The 24,597-nt window shown below is 33.6% G+C and overlaps 3 protein-coding genes across 3 annotated transcripts; all 3 read right to left on the reverse strand.

The window, feature by feature from the left end:
- Positions 1 to 8,199: 8,199 nt before the first annotated feature.
- LOC147803968 (uncharacterized) lies at positions 8,200 to 16,476 on the reverse strand. Its single transcript, XM_087151354.1, has 5 exons — positions 16,162 to 16,476; positions 15,907 to 16,090; positions 14,480 to 14,688; positions 10,217 to 10,376; positions 8,200 to 8,336 (listed from the first exon to the last, which is right to left on the reverse strand). The coding sequence occupies exons 1-5, from the start codon at positions 16,474 to 16,476 to the stop codon at positions 8,230 to 8,232; spliced, it is 975 nt and encodes a 324-aa protein (XP_087007480.1). The 3' UTR covers positions 8,200 to 8,229.
- A 605-nt stretch (positions 16,477 to 17,081) lies between these two features.
- On the reverse strand, positions 17,082 to 19,077 carry LOC147803969 (uncharacterized). The gene has a single exon (XM_087151588.1). It carries the CDS (start codon positions 18,381 to 18,383, stop codon positions 17,781 to 17,783), a length of 603 nt encoding a protein of 200 aa, XP_087007714.1. The 5' UTR covers positions 18,384 to 19,077; the 3' UTR covers positions 17,082 to 17,780.
- On the reverse strand, positions 18,646 to 23,710 carry LOC147803970 (uncharacterized). The gene is made up of 4 exons (XM_087151355.1): positions 21,467 to 23,710; positions 21,258 to 21,346; positions 20,353 to 20,539; positions 18,646 to 18,848 (listed from the first exon to the last, which is right to left on the reverse strand). Exons 1-4 carry the CDS (start codon positions 22,422 to 22,424, stop codon positions 18,646 to 18,648), a joined length of 1,437 nt encoding a protein of 478 aa, XP_087007481.1. The 5' UTR covers positions 22,425 to 23,710.
- Between the last annotated feature and the right edge of the window lie 887 nt (positions 23,711 to 24,597).

A 24,597-nucleotide genomic window follows, 5' to 3' on the forward strand; every position in this document is an offset into this window, starting at 1 on the left:
GATTTTGGTCCCAGGGAATTGGTTTATTGACAATGTTGAAGCTAAAATTATCTGTTATCAGTCCTCTGGAGAAGTTAATGGTGGCACTTTTTTCTGAAACAATTTCAAGGTTCCAATCATTGCACCATTTCTGAATTTGGTGGAGAGAGAATTGCATCTTGTGTTTCACTTCGTAACTAGATTCTGCGGCTGCAATGAGGTAGATATCGTCTCCGAAGACAAGGCACAATATGTTACCAGGGAGATTGGAATGTAGGTCAGACAAGTATATCATGAAAATGTAAGGGGAAAGACCTGACCCCTGTGGAACACCTCTGTTCATTTTGAAATTAACTGATAGCGAATTTCGCCATCGCACGGCGATCTTTCTGTTTTTGACAAAGTTATTAATAAAGAGGGCATCTCTACCTGTGATGCCTGATTTTAAGAGTTTGAGGATTAAGGCTTCCTGGTTAACATTGATCGTAAGCTGCGTGGATGTCAAGTGAGCTGCAAATTACGAACTTCTTTTCATGCCGAGCCCGGAGGACTTCATGATGGATATGGGGAAGACTGAATCAACTCCTTTAAATGGGAGGAATCCGCAATGGAAAGGGTGAAAAATTCCTGTCTTTAGTGAAAAGTCAGTGAGGCGTTTTAGGAGCATTCGAGAGTTTTGCTTAGAGTGGATGTTAGCGATATGGGTCTATATGAAGACACCTGCTCCGTAGGTTTACCTTTTTTGTGGATTGGAATGACGTGGGCCAATTTCCAGGGCTCTGGGATTTGTTCAGAAGCCCAGATAGAGTTTAATCCGTCCAGGAGTTTTTGCAGAGCTGCTTCCGAGAGAGAGCGTAGTACTTTTGGGGGAATTTTATCCGGCCCTGGTGATTTGCATTTGGTGGAGAAGAGAGTGTCTTGGAGTTCTTGTAAAGTGAAAAGTTGATTGAATTCCTGATCTACTCCGCTGAAATCCAGGGGAAGTCAGTTTTTGATAGGCGGTTAAGAGAAGAAGGCTGCAAATGCATTTGCTTGTGCCAACCCATGCATCAGAGATAAGTATTAATTACGTGAAAATAACGTTAAAATGCCACCAGGTTTAGAGGAAAAAAAAACGTTCATTCAAAACGTTTTATTTCCATTTCTAGTGGTAGTCTCGAATTAGGTAAAAAAGCGTTCATATTTGGGTTGTTTTTAACGTAAAAATGACCATAATTTGCCCGATTTTTGACGAAGGTGAATTTCGTAACCAATTTTTCACATTATTTTTACCAAAATATTATCGTTTATTTTTGGTTATATATATTCGTTCTTTCTACCCGGAATATTCACGTATTTTTACTATAGGGAATTTCGTAGCAGACTTTTAACGTAAATTTTACTTTATTTGAACCAAAATATTAACGTTAATTTTCGGTCGTATATATTTAGTTTCTTTTACCCTGAATATTCACTTATTTTTATTATAGGGAACTTCGTAACCAATTCTTAAGGTAAATTGCTATTTACGTTACAATTTTCCGTTATATAATTATTTAACTATAATCTTTCGCTATATAAATTTAGTTTTCCTTACTATGAATATTTACGCATTTTTAATGTATTTTATTATAAGGAATATTGTAACCGATTCTTAAGTAAATTTAGAGCCATTTCATCCAAATTTATAACGTTTCCTTTGTATAACCATTTCATTACTGTATGTATGCCTATGTATTCTTCCATTATAAATCACATTATATATATTTAACTTACTGCCCCCCCCCCAGGGGCACGCTCTTGTGTGACGGGCATGGCGCACCCGGGGCCCCGAGCTGGACCTTAGCATTCTTCCATTTCTCTCTTGCGACGGTCCTGTTTTGAGTTTCCGACTTTTCATCAAATATTTATGTTGACCTAGTGAGCTAATATTATTTCATTATGTATAAAACACTGGTTATCATTTACAGATTACGGATTGATTCTGTTTTATTTTTGTTGCTTCCATATATATATATTTATTAAATTTGTTGCACTTTATTTGTTATCTATGTTCCCCCTTGTGGTTGCCAAAATTACTGGTGTGGGTATTTCGTCTTGGCTCGGTGCTACATCGGACCTTGATGGGAAGAAACCACCCGCGTGTTTGCCGTGCGTGGAGACCTGTGTCCCTGGAAAGGGGGATCCTGGTAGTTGAGGGGCACCCTGGTACCCCAACACACTGCTTTGGCCCCTGCTTCAGGTAAACAGGAGGTACATATTGACCTGTGTGTATCAATCGGCTAGTCACAAGCGTCATCTGTTGACTAAGGTCAAGCCCGGGGTCACTTACTGGGCACCTCGTTAAGGGTGGAGGCTGCTTCAGGGGTGACTTTCGGGCGTATAACTGTCGGTTAGCACTGGTGTTTAGGTAACACATTCATATTTGTTACTTACATCCCCAAGTTGGACTCCGTGGTGGGTGGTGCCACTGATAGTCGAAGTTTGTCTAATTTTCTATGGCTGAAAATGAACAGGTGTTTAGTTCTGCTCACCGAAACAAAAGCGGAACATCAACCCCCTCACCTAGTTTTATCCTTGCAAAATGCCCAAATTATGACCTTTCCAAAGCGAAATTTCTTATACTAAGTTCCACTGAAAAGAAGTTGTCTTCAATGTCACCATTCCTAGTCCAGAAATCTTTGGAAACACACATAGGAAACCCTAAAAATGTGCGTCAGATGCCCTCAGGCGACCTATTAGTAGAAACAAATTCTGAAAAACAGTCTGCTTCACTCTTAAAATTACACCAACTTGGAAACGTTAATATAACTGTAACACCACATAATACACTTAATATATCTAAAGGCGTTATTAGCGATAATTCTCTCCAATCATTACCAACATCTGAAATAATAGAAGGCCTTAGTAGCCAAGGCGTGATAGATGCACGTCATATAACAATAAAAAAAGGTACTGAAATTTTCACCACACAGCACTTAATCTTGACTTTTAATAACCCTGACTTACCTACTGATATAAAAGCCGGTTACAAAAATTGTAAAGTCCGTCCGTACATACCTAATCCTCTCCGCTGCTTTAAGTGTCAAAAGTTTGGTCACGCTACTAACAACTGTAGGGGTAAGGAAACATGCTCTCGTTGTGGCCAAACAGGACACACATACCAATCCTGCTCTTCTCCAGAAAAATGTGTAAACTGCAATGAACCTCACTCTGCCAATTCTCGTCGTTATTCAAAATGGAAACAAGAGAAACAAATTCTTAATATTAAAGTAATGCAGAACCTTTCATATTATGAAGCAAAAACGAAATTCCTATGTTCACAGCCTCGTCCTAACGTTTCCTATGCGGCAATAGTATCAAGCCCAAAAGCTACTAAATCTATAGGCATTCAATGTGATGTAAAAGATACTGAAACTCAAACTCTTAAAACCATGTCACCTAAGAAAGCTCCCAGTTCTTTTAATCTGAAATCTGCTCAGGCAAAGCAACAGAAACCAAACTCAATATCTCATCGATCTCAAGCACAAAGCTCAGTACAGTCTACTTCGACTCAATTAGCGCAAACCCAAAACAATGCTGAAAATAGTCAATATTTGAAATTAACTCCACAATTAGTAAGCGTTTTGCATAAAAAGTTAACACATTCTCCATTAGTTAGTAAACCGAAATACGTATCAAAAAGCAAACAAAATCGATTTAATAAAAATCGTAGAAAACTTTCTAACACACAGGAACAATGTTCAGAATCAGATGCGATGAGCACTGACGAGAATTGTGCAGATGAGCATAATATTTCTGGAATGATAATTGAAAAGGGGATGGTAACGCCATCTAACCTTAGTCCTAAGAAAGCAAAATCTAAAATTAATAAATAATGATTAATAAAATTTTATCTTGGAATTGTCGTGGGTTTTTAGTAATTTGACAGATATTAAAACTATAATTGACAACCATACTCCTATATGCTTTGCTTTGCAAGAAACTTTTTTGAAAACATCTCATAAAGCTGCTATAAAGTTTTATTCTCACATTAGAAATGATTTTATTCATGGAAATAAAGCATGTGGAGGAGTTTCACTTCTCATATCCAACCAATATCCATTTTCTGTTATTCTATTAAGTACATCATTACAAGCTGTTGCTGCCCAAATAACAATTAAATCTCTAATTACTGTTTGCTGTTTATACTTACCTCCAAATAAACCAATTCCACAGACTGACATAGAAAATCTTGTAAATCAACTACCGACTCCGTATCTAATAATTGGTGATTTAAATGGCCACAATACACTTTGGGGAAGTAATATTTCTAATTCTCGTGGTCTTCAAATAGAAAAACTGATAGACGATTTTCAACTTTGCTTACTCAATACAAATGAAATAACCCATTTTCACTTTCCCTCAAGAACTTACCATTCTATAGACCTAGCCTTCTGTTCTCCTCAAATTTTCCCATTTTTAAAGCTTTCAGTGGAAGATGACCTTTACCAAAGTGATCATTTCCCTCTAACAATAAACATTTCTCTATCAGTTTCATACAATATACAGCGAATTCCAAAATTACGTATATCTGCTGCCAATTGGTCTGTATTTCAATCATCTATTGTTTTAAATTCAGAACTCATAAATAGTAGTAATATTGATCATGCAACCCAATACGTAACTAATGCAATTATCTCAGCAGCTGAAAAATCTATGCCATATACTTCTCCAAAATTACCTAAGCAACCAAAGCCCTGGTGGAATCATGAATGCCTGCAAACTCGAAAAGCTCAAAAAAAGGCTTGGAGGAATTTTCGCAAATTCCCTACAGTTGAAAACTTAATTAAATTCAAACAAGCTCGCTCTCTAGCCCGTAGAACCCGTCGTCAAAGCCAAAGAAAATCCTGGATAACTTATGTCAGTGAAATCAATGTTAATACTCCTTCAAAAGAAATATGGAAAAAGATCAAAGCAATATCTGGACATTACTCTAATTTATCTATCCCACATTTAGAAATAAATAGCAACAAAATAACAGATTTAAGAGAAATAACAAATACTCTAGCCAAAAGTTTTTCGAATGCTTCAAGTCGAAATAACTACTCTCAAACTTTTAAAAACTACAGGTCCCAAGCAGAAAAATATTCTCTGAAACCATCCCTATTACCAATTGACGATTATAATTCGGAATTGACAATGACCGAATTAAAAATAGCCATTAATCGATGTAAGAATACTTCTCCCGGACCTGATAAAATTCACAACAGCATGTTTAAACATTTAACAGAAGCCCACCTCGAGACTATATTGCAGCTATTCAACTACATCTGGACAAAAAAAGTGTTTCCTACAGCATGGCGAAGATCATATGTCATACCTATTCCCAAACCCGGCAAGGACACAAAAAACCCAACCAATTACCGACCTATTGCTCTAACCAGTTGTCTGTGCAAACTACTTGAACGAATCATAAATAATAGATTAGTACATGTACTCGAATCTCGTAACATTTTATCTCGCGGACAAAGTGGTTTTAGAAAATGTCATTCAACAATAGATAATATACTCATACTTGAAACAGAAATACGAGAAGCCTTTTTAAAGCGCCAACATTTAGTAGCTGTCTTTTTCGACATGGAAAAGGCTTACGATCGCACTTGGAAGCACGGTATTTTGAAAGATCTCATCATGTACAATATAACCGGTAATATGTTTTATTTTATTCAAAATTTTCTAACAGACCGAACTTTTCAAGTTTTACTAGACCCAGTCACTTCTGATATTTTCGCGCAGCAAGAAGGAGTTCCACAGGGCAGCGTCATAAGCGTGACACTGTTCCTTATTAAAATTAATGAAATATTATCTTGCTTACCACCAACAGTTGACGGCAGACTATTTGTGGATGATTTTCGCATCACGTGTAGAGCTTCGCATATGCGCACTATAGAGCGCCAACTTCAACATGCTATAAATAAGGTTTTAAAATGGGCAGATTTAAATGGTTTTACTTTTTCACCGACTAAAACGTCTTGCGTTCACTTTTGTAGAAAAAGAGGTATCCATCCTGATCCTGAAATATTTTTGAACAATTCACTTATTCCAGTCACAAATGAAATCAAATTTTTAGGACTGATTTTAGACTCAAAACTGACATTTAAACCTCATATCCAGTACTTAAGAAAGGCATGTGTGACAAAGTTAAACCTGCTAAAAGTTCTATCAAATTGTTCATGGGGAGCAGACACAAATTCAATGATCAAAATATACAGAAGTATCATCCGCTCGAAACTAGATTATGGTTCTGCGATTTACTCATCTGCCAGAAAATCCGTTTTACGTTACTTAGACACAGTTCATAATAGCTGCATGCGTATAGCAACTGGTGCTTTTCGCACTTCACCCATTAAAAGTTTGCAAGTAATAACTCAGGAACCATCTCTCATCTCCCGACGAACTAAGCTTTCATTAAATTACTACTTTCATCTAAAGAGTCATCCTAATCATCCCATGTTTGATAAGGTTTTCACACCCGATTATGAAATCCTTTTTAACAATAGACCATCCTGTATTCCGACTTTTGGACTCAGGATGAAAAAGCTTTTATCTATTTTAAATGTGGAGGATTATGAAATTTTACCAGCATCTAAACAAACAACACCTTGGAATGTAATGTATTTTAACACTATTGATATTTTTAAAAATCGGACAAAACAAGAAACATCTACTTTAATGTACCGACAAATGTTTAATTCACATCGTGAACAGTATCAGGATTTTAACCCTATTTTCACTGATGGCTCGAAAAATGACGGTCATACAGCATCTGCAGTGGTCACGCCGAACGAAATCATCACTGAAAAACTGCATCCATCTTGTTCAGTTTTTACATGCGAAGCTCACGCCATCTTATTAGCTCTACAATTTATCCTTACCCAAACACACAAAAAATGGTACATTTATACCGATTCTAAAAGTTGTCTGGCAGCATTAAACAATATTTCCCACAGGTCTCATTCAATCATAATTAATGTTGTTTATACTTATGAAAATTTACAAAGCCTGGGTTATTCTGTGATGTTATCGTGGATTCCTGGGCACTGTGGCATTCTGGGTAATGAAAAGGCTGACGAATTTGCTAAATTGACCCAAAACCTTTCAGTTCGACCATTATCATATTCAGATATTAGAAATGCGATTAATTTTACACTACAGTTCGAATGGCAAAAAAGTTGGAATGAGGAGACAAATAACAAATTACACAATCTTATACCAAATATAGAACCAGTAATGAAACAAAGTTTGCCGAGAAAATACGAAGTTATATTGAATCGTTTGCGCATTGGTCATACACGTATTACACATAGACATCTCTTACTAAGTGAACCTGCACCAGATTGCTCTAGCTGCAATGAACCATTAACTGTTAAACACGCTCTGATCCAGTGCAATAAATTTAAATTTCTAAGACAACGCTATTTTGGCTACAATAATCCTACTTTAAATTTACTTATTGGCGATAAACCACACTATAATCTTCTGTTGTACCTTAAGGACATTGGATTTTATAACTCAATTTAATTTTACCTTTTATTTAAACCAAGCACTCGTTCTTTAGACCAAGTTCATGGTGCGATATAGCCATTTCTGGCTCTTGCGCCAAAAACACTAAATAACTAACTAATTAACTTACTGCCGCTAACACGAACCATACTTAATGCTTTCAGTTTCTACATTTCGATCAATTTTATATCTAAGATACATCAGAGAATTAAAGTCATTTTTTCACTCTATCATTGCATAATTAACTAACAAAAGTTGATTTCTTCACAAGATTCTTTATTTTCATTGCATCAATTCTAATTTTTTGGAGTGGAATAATTTAATATTCTTCATTCACAATTAAAAATATTCAACTAATAGAATGCATTCTCTTCGATATAGTTCTTAATGGAATTAGGACTAGATTCTGTAGAAAAGAATATACCACCATTCATCCATGTTCAGCTTTCAGATACTATAATAATTTTTTCATTGAAGTCTTTAGTCAGTGATAGATTTAAGATTTTCAGTGTAAGATTTACTTAATACTAATGTTCTAAAATATAAACTAATAATTATACGTACCATTAGAATTAGATTAACTTAATTTCAAAACAAAGTTTTAGAATTAGTAAAAGAAGTGAACACTCAATTATTTTTTGTACAGAAATTTATTTTCTTACACAGATAAATACAGAATAAAAATTATAAATAAATAAAAAAATAAAATTTATTTCTTTAAACAGATTAATTTTTTTGTCGGCATTTAGTTGCCTTCAGCCACATTTTAATGACCTCCTCCACCCTGCTGACGGTGTTGACATGCTCATTTGAACTATGATGCAGAGCAGCGTCTGGAAGAAAAATTTATAATTGTAGAACATGAAAAGAATTTATAATTGTAGAACATGAAAAGCAAAAATTTTGAAATATAATAAAATCGACCATTACATTTAATATGAATTTGATTGGAATGATACACTGTAATTAATAATATAAGAGATTTTTTTAATAATTTTTCCTTAAATTAGGCCATTAAAATATTACTTTATTAAAATTTGACTAATGTGTATCGACTGCCACTTCACAATCACAACATTATAATAGGTCATTTGGTAGGAATACCAACTCTTTGTCTGGAGCCTTACATTCCTCTCCTATACACATACATATGGGAATATCTACTTTTTATAACATTTTTTAAATTATTCAAAATATATTTTAAAACTTAAATAATACTTAAGCTGCAGTTTCTAAACCAATATAATTTTGCAGCAATAAAGTTTTAATTAGTTTTTGCTATACACCACCTGTAGAATATTTTATACCTGTAGAAGTTTTTATAAATTTACATAATTTTTTTAAAAAAAAACTGCATTCTCAATTTCTGATCCAGAATTGAATAAAGTCTCTACCAATAGATTTATCACAGCTAGGGACATTGATTGGTATAGTGTTGTTAAAGTATTAGTAATCTAGCCATTTTAGAAATTGTCATTACTTGAAATTTGTACTACGGTGATCGCATATACATTTTAAATAAAGGAGGAAAGAGTTCAAAGGTTACCGGACCCTTCGTACACGAAGGATCTCCAGGTTCTTCTGGTCATCGGAGCTGAAATTCAAGATGATACGAAATAGGAAACTGACGCAGCCTTTTGAAACAAATCAAACTTCTTTATTTCTTCGATTTTCATGGTTCCATGAATATTGTTGACATTGAAACGTCTTCTTTCATCAATCCGAGAAAACTCGCCAAAGCTTGGCGATCGCTACCACGTGTCTAATCACTGAGTAGTGCAGTCGTCATTTGGGTTAAATCACATTCCCAAAATAAACACTTGATGGACTTCTAACCCAAGTCTACATTAATCTCTTTCTCTTATTCTGAATCGATCATTTTCTTTTCGTCTCAAGGTAAGCTCATAGGAGCTAAAAAAGGTTTTTAAGAGATCTCGTTTACATACAATCTCATCATTATTCTCCCAACTGACGCCAAGGAGGGACGCCGGCCAGAGCAAAGCACAACTCGGTTAAAGTTAGATGGGAAAATATCGATATAAAAAATCAATCGATCAATACTAAATTCGAAGGGCTATCGCGGCTAAGCGCAAGGTTTACGAATGAAAACCTAGAAAAACAATTAAAAGGTAGAATTATACTGCAGATGTGATGTAGCAACATCACAATTGGGTTGCGTTATTTTTCATTATTAAAGGATTCTCACTTGTCTTGAAAATGGGTAAGTGAAATCCTAATATTGCTTCAGCAATAGCAAAATTATAGAATGTTTTAGCATTCTTTGTCGTAATTAATATACAGTTTGTGGTCTTAAAATTTTTTGTAGTTAGAGGACAACACATTTAAGGTTTTATACTTTTATCATTAAAACTGCTATATACTCATGCACACACTCATATATATACCCCATAACATTTGAGAATATGTCTTGAGGATAAATATTATTTTTAAGTAGCATAGAACTGGAACAAGACGGTTTAAAACAATTAGAATTTATACAAAAAATATTAGAATTAAAGAGATAAACATAAGTCTCCATAAATTGAGGTGGTTTATCAAAATCTGTTTGTCTATCTAGATGAAATGAATTGTCAAAAATCAAACTTTCACATCACATCATTTACAGACTAAATTAAAAACAAAATTCTATCCACCCTAAGACTACTGTTAAAGCTATAATATTAAGTTAACAAACAATATAAGTGCAACTTACTAACAACAACATCCTTAACCGCGAAGGTGGAAAAGGCCATCTTGTTTCCTCGTGCAGCCCAATTGAAAGATGGGGCAACATCTTTTGAAAAAATTTGCCCCATTATGTTTCTGGTGGCTTTTTCAACATTCCTCCCTCCTACAAGGGCCAAATAATTTATCTGAAAAATTTTTTTTTTTTCAAAATAGTATTGCAATATTTAAATAAACTATAGTTAGTCTATAGAAAGAATTCCTCTCGCCACTAAGTCTAAGGCCTACTGATATGGAAGAAATAGTTAAATCTCATAACAGTCACTGCTACAGACGGAGAGTGAGGTGAGCTCTTTCTTATAGATAAGACTATAAAATATACAAAGCAAAATTTAGGCAGTAGTAAGGCACACATAATAGTTGCTGAAAAAAATTAGATTAGCTTTTGGAAATTTCAAAATTTCAATTCGGAAGAAAATAAAAAATATATAAAATTATCCCATACAGGGTTGCCACAAAATAGTTGCTTTTAGTAGCCCAGAGCATGAAAATAATTGACGAAAACTATGAAAATAGTTGCCTAAATAAGAACAAATATAAGACTAAAATTTTATTAAATGACTTAATCATCATATACCATGATCCATTTAGTGAAGTTAGTGGCAAATATGATAATTTTTATGTAAAAGTTAGTGTTCTAGCACTAAATTTTTATATTAAAAATTTTTTTTATATTTTCAGAAAATTAAATACTTTTAATTACTAGAATTCATTCAAAAAACACTTTTTCATTAAAAAAAAACGGTTCTAGGAAAAAAAGGTACCTGGAAAAAAAGGTCCCGGTAAAAAAGGTACCTGGTAGGGAAAATTCTGTAGGGGAAAATATTTGAAATGAGAAGATTAGATTGAAGCGCATTTTGCTGTTCCGTGCATGTTTTTTTTTTTTCGTGTCGCGCGTTTTTAACTAATTAAAAATGACCAATACTTTCACCTCCAATCACGAATAAACATCCAACACATAAATTCTCCCAACTTCCCCGATTGGCTACTTTAAGCCTCACATTAGCAACTTCTTCACAAAATATAATTTAAAATAGAAAATAACACATTTTTCACTTAAAAAAATTAACAAAAAAAAAAGCAAAACGTTATTGAAAAATTTAAATAGTATCCTCCCGCTTTAAAAAATAATCAAAGAAGAATAAATAAATGAAATAAAATTTAAAAAAAAACCGTAATACAACCAGCCCATAAGTCCCTCCCCCCTTACCTCAATGATCTAATCTGAATTATTACAGATAAAAAGAATATTCATTGAAACAGCGAGAAGCATTCATGCTGCCCAGAAAGCGAGAGGGGATATATCCCTACAGATTTTCCCTATGAAGGTACCTTTTTTACCAGGGACCCTTTTTTCCGTACCTTTTTTTCCAGGGACCTTTTTTACCGGGACCTTTTTTTTCCGTCTACCGATTCTCCAGCATGGGATACCTTACCTGTTTATCTGCAAAGTAAAAATTAACACCCTCATCACACAACAAGAAAATAAATACTATCTAAGGTATTAGATTAAATAACTGGGTTTATTAAATTAATTCAAAAAAAGGATTAAGTCCTTAAGGGACTTGAGTAAAAAACATTTTTTTAAATTACGAAAAATAACACATTCATTACGAATACATATGAAAAAAGTTGTCCGAGTGGACTAGCATCAAACAGGAAAACTGCACATCAGTGATTACCACGGGCTAACATCTTGCCCCTTATATAAGTTACCATACCATACTAACATTACTGCTTGGAGATTATGCACTTATCATATCACCTCATTAACTCTTAGCCATTAGGTTTGGTAGATGAAAAACTACCACTATAATGCCAGGCCACGTGTGGCTACTACACGTGAGTTTTTTCTCACCAGCACTAACTCATGTGGCATACATTCTGGTTATGTTATTCACTCACATACCAAGCCAATATGCCTTACCATAAGGCAACGGATTACACTACTCTAAAAAAGAGTTTATCAACTCATTGGGATAATCAACATTCTACCAGGTGCTTTTCAACCACCTCCTCAGCTCGTGAACATCAACAGAAATCTTAAAACATCAATTTTTATAATCTAACCCAGTGTGTTGCCACCATACAGTATTACAAATAGTACAAATTAAATTTACGACCAAAAGTGAAATATATAAAATGAAAGGTTTATATTATATCTATTCTTAGTTAAAATTATAACATTTAACAATAAAACTTAATTATTACATTTATATAAAAATATTAAAAGTTTAGAAAAAAGGTTTATTTTCACTGTCATTATTATACATTTTAAGACTCATGCTGCCACCTATTGGCACAAAGATAAACTAAAAAAAAAAAGAAACTGTAAATGAACTTTTATCAGTACAGTGATAGAGAAGATATTCCTTCACAATTTTAGCAGTATGTTTAGGGTCGTTGTCTTGTTGGAAAATAAAGGTAATAGAAAGGGTTAAATTTCGAGCACTTTCTGGTAGATTTTTCTTCAAAATATCCAAATACACATACCTGTCCATGACTTTATCAATAATATTACAAATTTCCAACTCCATTCGAAGACATACACCCCCATACCATCACTCCACCAGCTCCATGTTTAACAGTTGGATTTAAATTTCTCAGATTCAGTTCTGTTTCCGGTTTTCTCCATACAATAGGGTGGCCGTTGATTTTAAATATTGTAAATTTGCTTTCATCTGACCAAATTACACTGTTCCAATAATCTGCCGAGGAGTTCAAATAAGTTTTTGCAAGAGCAATTCTTTTCATTCGATTCGTATGGCTTGAACCTAGATTTGCGGCCGTGATAATTTGCCTTTCGCAGTACTTTTCTTACAGTTTCGGGAGAAATTTCCTTATTGCTTGTTAAAAAAATATCTTTTGTTATACTTACAGCAGAAAGTTTAGGATTTTGTTTAATTCGCAAAAGAATTTTTCTTTCTTCTCTCTGAGTAAGCTTCTTAGGTCTTCCACATCTTGGTTTTACAGCAAGATTTCCAGTATCAAGGTAGTTCTGAATAACTCTCTGCACACTAGAATGAGGCCTCCCAACTATTTTACCAATATAGCGAAGAGTTTTACCTTCATCTCTCAATTTTATAATTAACTGTCTTGTAGCTAAAGGAATTTCCTTATTAAGTGACATTTTCGTCAAAAAAAAAAATAGCACTAGCAACTTCCCATTAATAGATTTGAAGCTCATGACGTTGAAAGTGTAATCTGATATGCATTCTCAAGTTTGAAGTTTAAAATTAAGATAAGAAATTCCCCGCCCCTTCTGGCTTGTATGCAAACTTTATTGGCCTTGATTTTTGTCCAACTATCTTTTAAAAATTAGCGTGCATAAATTATTGGGCATTTAAATATTTTAGTCAAATAATTTTAAAGTTACTAACTGACTTTAAGGATTTAAAATAATAAAATTTTAAAAAACCGTTTTTTTCGCCCTTTAAATTCGAGTTTGATGTTACTTTTGTCAATCAGACTTTTTGACTAACTGTATATATATATTGTGAAAGGTGATTACTCAAATTCAAAATTCATGCATCGTAATATCGAATTAAAAATTTGGTTTTTTAAAATCATGCAAAATTTCGTAGCTAAAACCGTTGAAAAGGCGATCGAGAAACGAGATAGACTTACGATAGAATCTGTTCAAATTGAACGCATTAAAAAGTGATGACTTAAATTTGCAATCTAAAATTTTTTATTTTTTAATTATTTATTAATTTTTTTTAATTTTACAGTTTTTTTTTTAAGATAAGAAATTCAGTGTGTTCAGAGAATTTCGCGGGTCGCAAGTTTTCAACCCAATTTATGCTAAAAAACATTAATAGGAGTACAGAAAAGTCTCCTTTTCCTGAAAGTAGTTGATTTTTTTAGCCTTTTCAGGCAAAATAAGTTGCCACAGTCGCCTCATGCTGAAAATAGTTGCAAAAAGTTTCATTTTAGCCGCCTGTGGCAACCCTACCCATATCTTTCACCCAGTAGGTTAGAAAAATATTGTTTTTAATGTTTCAGTAACAGTTCAGTTGTTCCCTTTCTCCATAAATCTGAAAAGAAAAAAATCTGCAAAAGTCATCAATTGAAGCACTTGCTACCATGATGTTAATTTTCAGCTTTAATAAAATCAACGAATATTTAAAAAAAAAACATGGATTTCAATTCGCAGATTAAGTCAGTAGAAAATAACGACAAATATCTATAATAATTACAAGTGAGAGTGTTAGGTAAATTAATTACTTACAAGTGAACACTTATTTGCTTTATCCAAAAGCCACTGCTCCAGCTGCTGTACCTCAACCTCAGCTTTTAAGGGTAGCTGAGGTGCTCCCTCCGGCAGTGGCTCACTTGAAGGAGCACCAGTGGATCTTTTGAGATCCACAAACATCTCCTCCATGTTGTGTTGCATGACGAGTATCTTGTTCAACATGGAGAAGTGCTCCTTCTTATAAGCTGAAATAAAATAATTTGTTATAATTAAAATTCGTGATTATGACAAATCGCATCTCTATACGCATCGTAATTCTACAGTCCCTGGCCTAATTATTAGACACACTATAAAATTCTATGTAAAATCTCAATTATCAGGTGATACTATACAGCCTTATTGTTTTTACGCAGCTTCAACCAGTTTGCAATTGTTTGTGTATCAATTAGTTAACATTACAATGCAACACAATCAAAATAAATACAAATAGCAAGCACAAAAAAAAATCTCTTGAATAAAAACTCATTACATGTAAGTTTAAATATAAAAGTATTGCTTATTAGCTCCTGCAAAACTAGCAGTTATTAAAACCCTAAAGTGTGTCTAATAATTTGGTCCAAGTATTATAATATACTAATGCAATACATGATAATAAATATTCTATAATTACATAATATATGATATAATTAATTCAAACTTTGAATCTACATTATATATCGTCTAATGTAACAAATTAATACATGAACATAAATAAGACCAAATCAATTTTAGTCACGTAAAAACAATAAAGCTGTATAATATCTAGGTTTTTCTGAGAGGTATTTTGTGAAAAATTAAAAATTATATTAAAAAAATCAACACAATATGAAGACTACAAAGAAGGCCGTCCTAAAATGGGAAAAACAGGAGATGAACAAAGTTTGGCGCAATTCTCCTGGACAAAAACATGCTAAAAGCATGATCAGCAGCCCTTCTGCAAAAATTGCTTCTGAAATCCTTAGGCTCCCAAGATTGAAGATTCAAACAATTGCAGGCTTCATCACTGGGCACTATCATTTCAGGAAACATCGACATAGAATGGGACTTTTCGAACAAGAACCAATATGTCGGAAATGCCGTGAAGCGGTAGAATCAGCATATCACATCCTATACGAGTGTGATGCCCTCACCCTTACGCGCCTCACTACCTTAGGCAATCCATATCCTAAAGAGCTTCACCTTAATTCCATTAAGGGACTGTCAGACTATATAAACAAAGTAGGCGACCCAAGACAATGGAACTAGGAAAAATTGGGCTTGGAGCATGGTACAAAATGCAACATGTGCAGAGGTGCTACATGTCTGACAAGCTCAAGCAAGAAGAAGAAGCAGTTTAGCTGAAGGTTGCATTAAAAAAATATTAAACATATTTAAAATGAAAAAATAAAGAAAATATTTCAAAATAACTCTAAGCAACTGCCTACCTTCAAATTCGTGTTTAGTGACCCATGCGTCGAATGGGGCGGCACTGGTCTCCGGAACTAGGTTGACTACACTGGCATCAGGGAAGGAAGTGATGGCAGGGGATGATGAAATCACCACCTGCTGGTCATCTTCAAAGAGCCTACTATGAGGCCGAGGAGACCAGCAGAGGTCTTTAGACCTCCTCTATTTAATATATTCAAGAAGGAGTCAGATTTGTTGTCGGGCATTATGTTACTATTTTCCGAGTCTATCACTAAGTCATAATCAGAACAGCAATTTCTCAGACACATCCTACAAGAGATCTTAAGTTTGAAAACACAATAACCTGCAATATACGTTATCACTTCAACTTCATCTACACTCACATCAACACTTAAACTGCACAGCTCATTTGAAAATTCACTAACGTCACTTTCTTCAGCTTCAATTAAAACACTGTCACTGCACAGATCCCGAATCGAACATTTTCCCCGTCTGCTTGAATTAAGAGTGAGAATACTCCTCATTCTAAGTTTTCTTTCACTTTCAACAACATCAATGACGAATACATGGTAGTTGCTGCCAGTCATCTGTCTATAAATTCCAAACCTAGATTCCAAACAGTCAGTTTGAAACTTTCCGGTCAAAACAAAAGAATTTCCTTGCTGTAACACATATTTAATAATTTCGATTATACCTCTGGTAGTTTGATAAAGAGCATGAAATGTTTCCTCGGTCAAACATCCACACAGAGGCTTTAGTTTCAAGTTGTTCCATGCGTCTAACCACGACAAAAATATTCTAAAAAAAAAAGCCTTTCATCATCAACAGAGCTGAATGGTAAACAGTCTGGATTTCGCTTATGGACACCTTTTTTTGTATTTTTAACATTCACGATGTTCCACCATTTTTTAATGGTTTTTAAAAAATCAACAGTGGATTTCCAGTCATGAAGAATATCTTGCTGACCGTAAATTTGAATTGCAGCTTGTGTGCTTTCGACCAACACGTTGAGAGCCAAGTTCACATTTTGTCGCTCAATATTAGAAGGGTACACAGTTTTAAAGTTTAGTTTATGAGCATACTTGACAATTGAGTTCCTCTCCAGGTTGAAAACTTTACGCAACAAAGAAAATTTTGCAGTAACAATTTTTTCAAAATCGTTAAAATCTGGGCACTGAAAAGTTTTCTCTGCATCTGACTGTCACGAATTGATTTCATAACATGCACGGAATCAAAAAGTAAAAACAATGGTTCAGAATCATTAACAGGATTTTTAATGCATACATTATTGTCTGTACTCACGCGTACTCAAACTTTGCAACATGTTTCTGTTTATTCTGTTATTGTCAGAAATTAAAATCATGACTTGAAAACCGGCCTTGTTTAAAATTTCAAGTGCAGTTTTAGTTAGTTTTGTTAGATCAGCAGCATTCATATTCTTTACCGGTATCAAACCTATTATGTCTTTGTAGCTACTGAAAATTGAAGATATCATGAATGCTTGAATTGAATTTGCTTCGGTTTTTGCTACATTTTCAGCAAACCCATAAAGGACTTTGCCTTTGTAGGGGATGTTTGGGGTGACGTGAATTTCGTCAATTAGCAAATTAAGTGTCTGTTCATAAGGCAAAAGAGTTCGGCATTTTTTATTTAGATAGACGATGTTGTTTTCGCTGTCAGTACAGGACGACAGAGTCAGACATGATGTTAATCTTTTAAGGTGTCTTACTGAAGGCAAATAGAGAATATTGGTTTGACGTAGTCCTTCATAACATGCAGTAGACTTTATGTATAAAGAGTAGGCCAGGGTGGTTAGATGGGCATTATATCTTCTACTGCACGGTGATTTTTTATGCAGCATCATCTGCTCACATATAAAAACCTCAAACGATTATTCCTCATCTGCTTTTTCTTCGAACAACTTGTTCCATGCATCTACAGCAGCTGAATACACATATTCTGAGCACTTTTCATTTTTTTGCATAGAAAAATTATTAACGTAAATCAATATATTCTCAATTTGACTCCACAATGTAACTGTAGTAGATTTGTTAAGAACATGAGACAAATTTTTTTCAATGTTCAAAGGTTCCTGTAGAATGTAAATGCTAACACTCATGTTATCATCAATTACGACACTTTTCACAACTTCTGGAGAAGGATCATATTTCATGCATAAAATGTAAAACTTAGTACCCACCTGGTAAACAAGCAGATTGTCTTTTCTTAAAACACTCTCCATTTTTACAGAAAATTGTTCAGTAAATTCTTTAAAGGTGGAGATCTGATCAAAAGTGTCGTAAATGTCCTTACGGAAATGTTTCTCACAAGCCACTGAAGCATTGGTGGGTTTAAAATCAAGTCTACGAATTTTTCTTATCCACAGTTTTTTTCTTTTATCATCCTTGGGAAACTTAAAGACACTAACATATTTTTTATCATCCTCAGAGGTATAATTAGAAGTACAAGACGTCACACAACAGTGATCGGACATTACTAAAATAGCAAATCAACCAACTACAAATGAAAACTTCAGTAGCGAAAAGTTACAGAAGTAATGTAAAATATAACAATTTAATAACAAATAACTTCAACATAAACAATAACAAAATTTCATGATTAAAAATCTATCTAATTTAAACGCCATGCAGAAACAGAGTAAGCTAGCCAAAAATGTAAACACCAGTATGAAAGCTGCGGTCGAGATTACAGCAGTGAAGCAGTCGGACGACTAGCGATGAGTAATGAACCTGCTGTCATGGCCTTATTCTTTCTCGGGGGTTACGCCTGGGTGCAGGCACCTTGCGCCTCCTCTCTCCGATAGGCTGCTCATCATCAGATGACTCAGCAACGGCCGCTATACATTTTCGTTTACTCCCCCTGCCACCTTCATCGCTGGGTATAGCATCCGAGGTATCTACTAGTTTGACTAACATCCTCCGTGCTTCGGAGAAGGTCACTGCAAAAGAAAAAACATTCCTTCAATTACAGAAACATCTTGAAATTAATAAATACCATAGCTTTCAGACTTATTCTCGGAAAGTCAAGATAGGCACGTTTGATATTTGTGTTAAATATTATTCTTCTTATTCTAATTAAGATAATACAGAAGATCCTTATGAGCAAACCATATAATGCAAGCATTTTATGAAATGTTTTATCTAGATCGTATCTTTAAACTTACTAAACATGGCAATATTAGTCCGGAACAGAATACAAATAGGCATTTAAGAATTCAATATTCATAGAAAAAATAATTTTTTTAGACAATTAAAACTGATACGAAACAAAATTAACAATTTTGGCTTGCATAGCTTTTTAATTTGTAACATACCAGCAAACAATTTACATGACTTATTACAGATAGTTTTTGCTTTGTAACAAAAATCATTCAATTTGTAACAAAAATCGTTCAAAATCAAATTTCATAACTGGAATTTTCCTAGTTCGCAACCACAAAGTTCAATAAGTTTCATAGAATTGAAATATGGATAAGATATTAAAAATTTGTCATGTTTATTATTAAAATTACAAGGTTCAAACTGAACTTGAAAAAGATGGCTTTAATGTTTTTTTCTTCTCCCATTATCAAATCAATACCTCATTTTATATGGATGTTTGACTGAATGCAAACAACAAGCGTTCGAAAACTTCTTGTGCATCGCTCCGATTTTGTTAATCTCATGAAGCGATGTGTAAACAGGCTTAATATTATAGTATGTCTTACTCTTATTTGCTGTTAAATTTCCCCAAAATTTTAACATTCATAAAAGTTCTTTTAATTCATGAATTCTTTTAGAAAGTTAATATCACAACATAAATAAATTATAAGGTTTTTCTATGTTTAGAGTGTTATTCTTCATTTGATTACATTTAAAAAATATCACATCGTAGAATAGCACATTTTGTTATTTTTTGGATAGCATACTTACCGAGATTTCGAGATTCATTTGTTTGTTTCATGGAAATTTAAATTGAAAGAATGTGTTATATTTGCAAACACTACCAGCATAACGATACTCTGTGGCGTGCTTTTTCAAGTTGAGGGGCAAAAATCATTCGGAATTTGTTACCTAAAAAACTTATGGCAAATTTTAACTCCTAATGCTGTGTTTAACTTTACACGGTCAATCCTCCATATTCACAAAATTCTGAGATTTTAATTAATTTAACTTATGGAGTGTTGGATCATATTAAATTCTTTGTAATGATGGTACCTTGCAAGCATTGCTTATTAAAAAAAGTTCTTAAAATTAGCTTGGATTTCATAAAACAAATTTAAATCAGAACATAAAACTATCGATTAATTTTAAGCATCAGACAACATTCAACTCCCTGAACTTTAGAAATTAAGGGGTTCTTAAAAAGGCAGAAAACAAATGTTTATCGTAAGTAAAAATTTTAAAAATATGAGAATTTCACTCAAAAAATAAAATATATAGCCTAGAAAAAGTATTACTCACTGGCTCGATACAGTATACGATTTACTTTATGCATGCCCCAATCTTGGCCTGGAGGGCTGTTTCTCCTCTGGTGCGTAGAGGTGCCTTTCTTTGGCCAATAGGTGGTGCTGCCATCACCTATTAGCCAATTCACCCCCACTATGTCCATTGTCGAATCATCGGACTCTACAACTGCGTATTGCATCATCTAGGCACACATAAAACAAAGTTTGTAATTATCTATACAGTGTTTTTTTTTTCCAGAAAGCACTAAATAACTTTTTTGGAGCTTAATTCTTATATATTAATTAATTCTAGATGTTTTTATAAGTTATGCCAAAGCCTAACAGTTATGGCCTGTTTCTTTTGTTGAAAGTTTTAGATATAAAGAACGTGCTACAAGTAAGATATTGGATAGCAATTTTATCTGTGAATCTTTTAAAGCATAAAATAAATCAGAAGTACAGTCAGACCTCTATTTAACGAACTTCCCTTTTACGAATTTCTCTATTTTGCGAATTTTTTCGAGAAACCAAGAATATTTTGGAAATTTCTTCTTTGAGATCCCCTTTCCCTATTTCCGTAAAATTTCAGAGCATTTTAAACTTGTCAACGCATTTTATGGGGGAAATGCCCTTGAATTGATTTTTAAAGCCACTTAACTTTTAGAGAAAGCAGTTAGATCCCTTTCCCTTTTTGTTTGCATTTCCTTAGATCCCTTTTTGTATTCATTTTAATAATTTCAAGAAAATCTTTTTATTAGATCAATTAAATTTTATCAAATATTTTTACTAGTATAAGAAATACACTTTAAAAATTAAATATGAATTAAAGGATAAATAACATAATATTCTGATGCTGATTGTAAGGCAACAGCTTTATACCTAATATCAGAAAGTTTCCACTGAAATAGAAAGGGAATCTACCTTGAATATATGGAATTTAGAGGAGTTGCAAGGCTCAGTAAAAAAATCTTCTCGATTTTGAAATTTAGAGCCAATAATGTTATCAATTTCTACAATATTATTAACAAGAACAACAGTTAAATCTTTAAGTACTACACAATTGTTACATTAGTTAATATGTAATGTATAATCTTTACAAGAAACTTTTGAAAACTGAGCACAGGTCATACCTAAAGTAGGTCCATTAGAATGCTCTCCAGACAGTTCGACTTTATCTGTACTTACAGATGTACTCTCAACATTCGAGACTTCAGAATATCTCCTAGCAAGCTGCTGTAAGGGCCGGTTAGGTGACCTAATCCAGCTCTTTAATTTGCACATATAACTTTCAAATGGAAAAGCACTGAACTGATCCAATGTGCCGTATAATTTAACATCATCCGCCAGATGAAGTAAACTATGCACATTTGAAACAAGCATTTCAACTCCATATAACTCTTCAATATCTCTTACAAATGATGTTAATAAATCCTTAGCATAATCGATTGCTTTAGGAAGAGCATTGTCACTGCACAAAATAATAATTGCTACATGAAGCTTCAAGAAATGTTTATAATGAGTTGATGAAAGAAAAGATTTTAAATCAAAAGGACCAATGTATAAAAGAAATAATCTGAATTCAGTAGCTTTCCAACGATCTAACTCAGTAAGTGATCTTGGCTTCCTACTGAATTCAACAGGAATGCAATCCCTTAAGGATATCAAGACTTTGGACATAGAATCAACTGAAGTATGAGATAAACGAGCTATCCCTCTTTTCTTGCTCCAAGGAAATAGCAAACGACGCATAACCCCCAAGCACACAGAATGCATGTAATCTGAAGGAAATTGTCTTATCATATCAATTGGAAGTTTACACAGAGGAGAATCAAAAATATTGTGGTGTTTAGGATCCAAAAATTGCCTAAATGAAAAATCTGTTCGCAAAGAATACTCAAGATCAGGAGGAAAAACAACACGACCTTTCCATTCACCTCTCTGTGTGCATTTATCACAACTATGAAAGGCATTATGATATTTTGTGCCTTTCATGAAGGATTTAGCAGGAAGATCACAAATAAATGGTCCGGTGAGAACAAGTACATAAGGTTGATTTTGGACTAAAAATCCTTTTGAAAGAGAATTCATTTCATCTATCAAAGATGATAAATACTCATGAACAGATCCTGGTTTTGTTCGGGTGCAAACTTTTCCTCGAGTACAAGGTCGTGTTGGATGGTCAAAGAGCGTGCTTGTCTGTCTATTCAATTGTATATTTCGTACCAGGTTCTTATTTCTGCGGGTATGTTGTGGCCAATAATAGTGACGAGGACAGTTGTTGTTGGAGATCTGTTCAGGTCTCTTCTGGTAAATCTAGTTAGTTCAAGGACATGTAGGTTCGAGGTAACTGTAATTTCGGAAGCCAAAGAGTCCAGGGTTATTTCCGGTTCGATTCCTTTAAGCAAAAATTTGGTAGATTAGTGTTCATTTAGGATGTTTGTTTTTACAGGTATTCCAAGGATTTCAGTTAATGAGATTGCATTTATAGCGATGTCCAGTACGTTTGTACATAAAAGCAGTTGATTTCGACGTGTAAATTTTATGTATTCTATTGGACCTTTAAGTTTGAAGTCAAGCTCTTTTTTGAGTTCAGCTGGTTTTGATCTTGGTGTGCTGGATTGGCCATTTGTTGGTTCGACATATATAGTGTAACTTTTTACTCCATTTTTCGTGGCGAATTTCAGTTTATTAACATTTTCAATTTCTGGAGAATAAGTATTCAAGTTTAGGTTAGTAATCTATGGTTAGTAATTGATATCCTATGGTTCAAGTCTAAGAAACGTCATCCGTTCCTACCTCTAAGCAAAAACGTCTGACTTATGTAAATACAGATAAAAAGCGACTTACTTGTCGGTATTGAAAAAAAGATAAAATATATTAATCCAGTACAGGAAAAAACAGGGCGGAATACTTTTCCGTAGACTTCAAAATAAAAAATTAGAAACATTTGGAAGCGCTTTACTTTGCTAACACAGGAGCAAAATATTGCAACGCCCACCTTCCGGTCCCTAAACACCTTGATAAACACAAACAAGTTAGATTCAGTTGCAGCTCAGACTTAACAGTATTATAACAATTATTCTATCAATTATTTTCTTTGCTACAAATATCTTTTGGATTTAACAAAATTTTTAATTAAATCTTCACTCTTTTTATTTTGCGTATATCCATTTTGTAGCAAAAATTAACAAAAAAAAAAGCATCAAACTTTGCTCGGAATACTTCTTATTGTACAACATAATTATGGCTGTAAAAAAGAGCGTAACTCTCAGAATAACTTTTCCTTAACATGGATATGAACATAGTAGGTAATAAAAAAGCTCCTTAACTATCGAAAAAGTTAAGTCATAAAAAGAGATGATTAAAGACATAAATTTATAGAGATTTGAGAGATAAAATTTAAAAAAAAGTAATAAAAACACAATCATCTGATTTTCTTTCTGAATAGGAAAGCTTTCTTCATTATCCTCAGTGTCAATAGTTGACACCAGAGGAATTGGTTCCACATCTTTATCTAAATTTGAAGATAACTCTTCAAAAGTGTCCAAAAAGCAATACACAAAGTTAATGAAATAAAATGAACAATAATTATCACTATTGATATAGTTAATACTTTAAATTACTGAGAATTATGTGATTTTTAAAAATATTTCACAGTTTTTTCAAGATATTAATTGTAAATTTTTTTAAGAGACTAGTAAAAAAAATTATTTCAGCTTTATTACTATTAGCAATATAAATTTCAACAAATTTTACTCACCTGCTAAGCGTAAAACTTTCACATCGTAATATTTGTCACCTTAAAGAACGTTCCATTCACTCTTTGGTGGAACTTTCAGTGAAGCCAAAATTTCAGCAGTTTTGCTACTTTGTAGTTTTGCACGCGGTCCTACCAGAAAGCTCGATATGTTTGAGTGTAATCGAACTTATCGATGCTGGACCATCATAATCGAACTTATCGATGCTGGCTCTCTATTCTAGAAAGCCTGTCTGCAACCACATTGTTTTGACCACTTATATGGCATAGGTTAGTAGAGAACTGTGAGATATATTGGAAATGTCTTGGAGAGACTTTATTATTTTCTTGCTTAAACGCGAATATTAAAGGTTTGTGATCGGTATATATTATAAAATCACGACATACCAGTAAGTGTTTGAAATGTTTAATGGATAAGTATCTACCCAAAATTTCGCGGTCGTAGACGCTGTAATTTTTCTGGGCATCATTAAGCTTTTTTGAAAAAAATGCTGTAAGTTTCCA

The sequence above is a fragment of the Parasteatoda tepidariorum genome, chromosome 9, assembly GCF_982258835.1.
Source record: "Parasteatoda tepidariorum strain Cologne lab strain chromosome 9, Ptep-v5.0, whole genome shotgun sequence".
Lineage (NCBI taxonomy): Eukaryota > Metazoa > Arthropoda > Arachnida > Araneae > Theridiidae > Parasteatoda > Parasteatoda tepidariorum.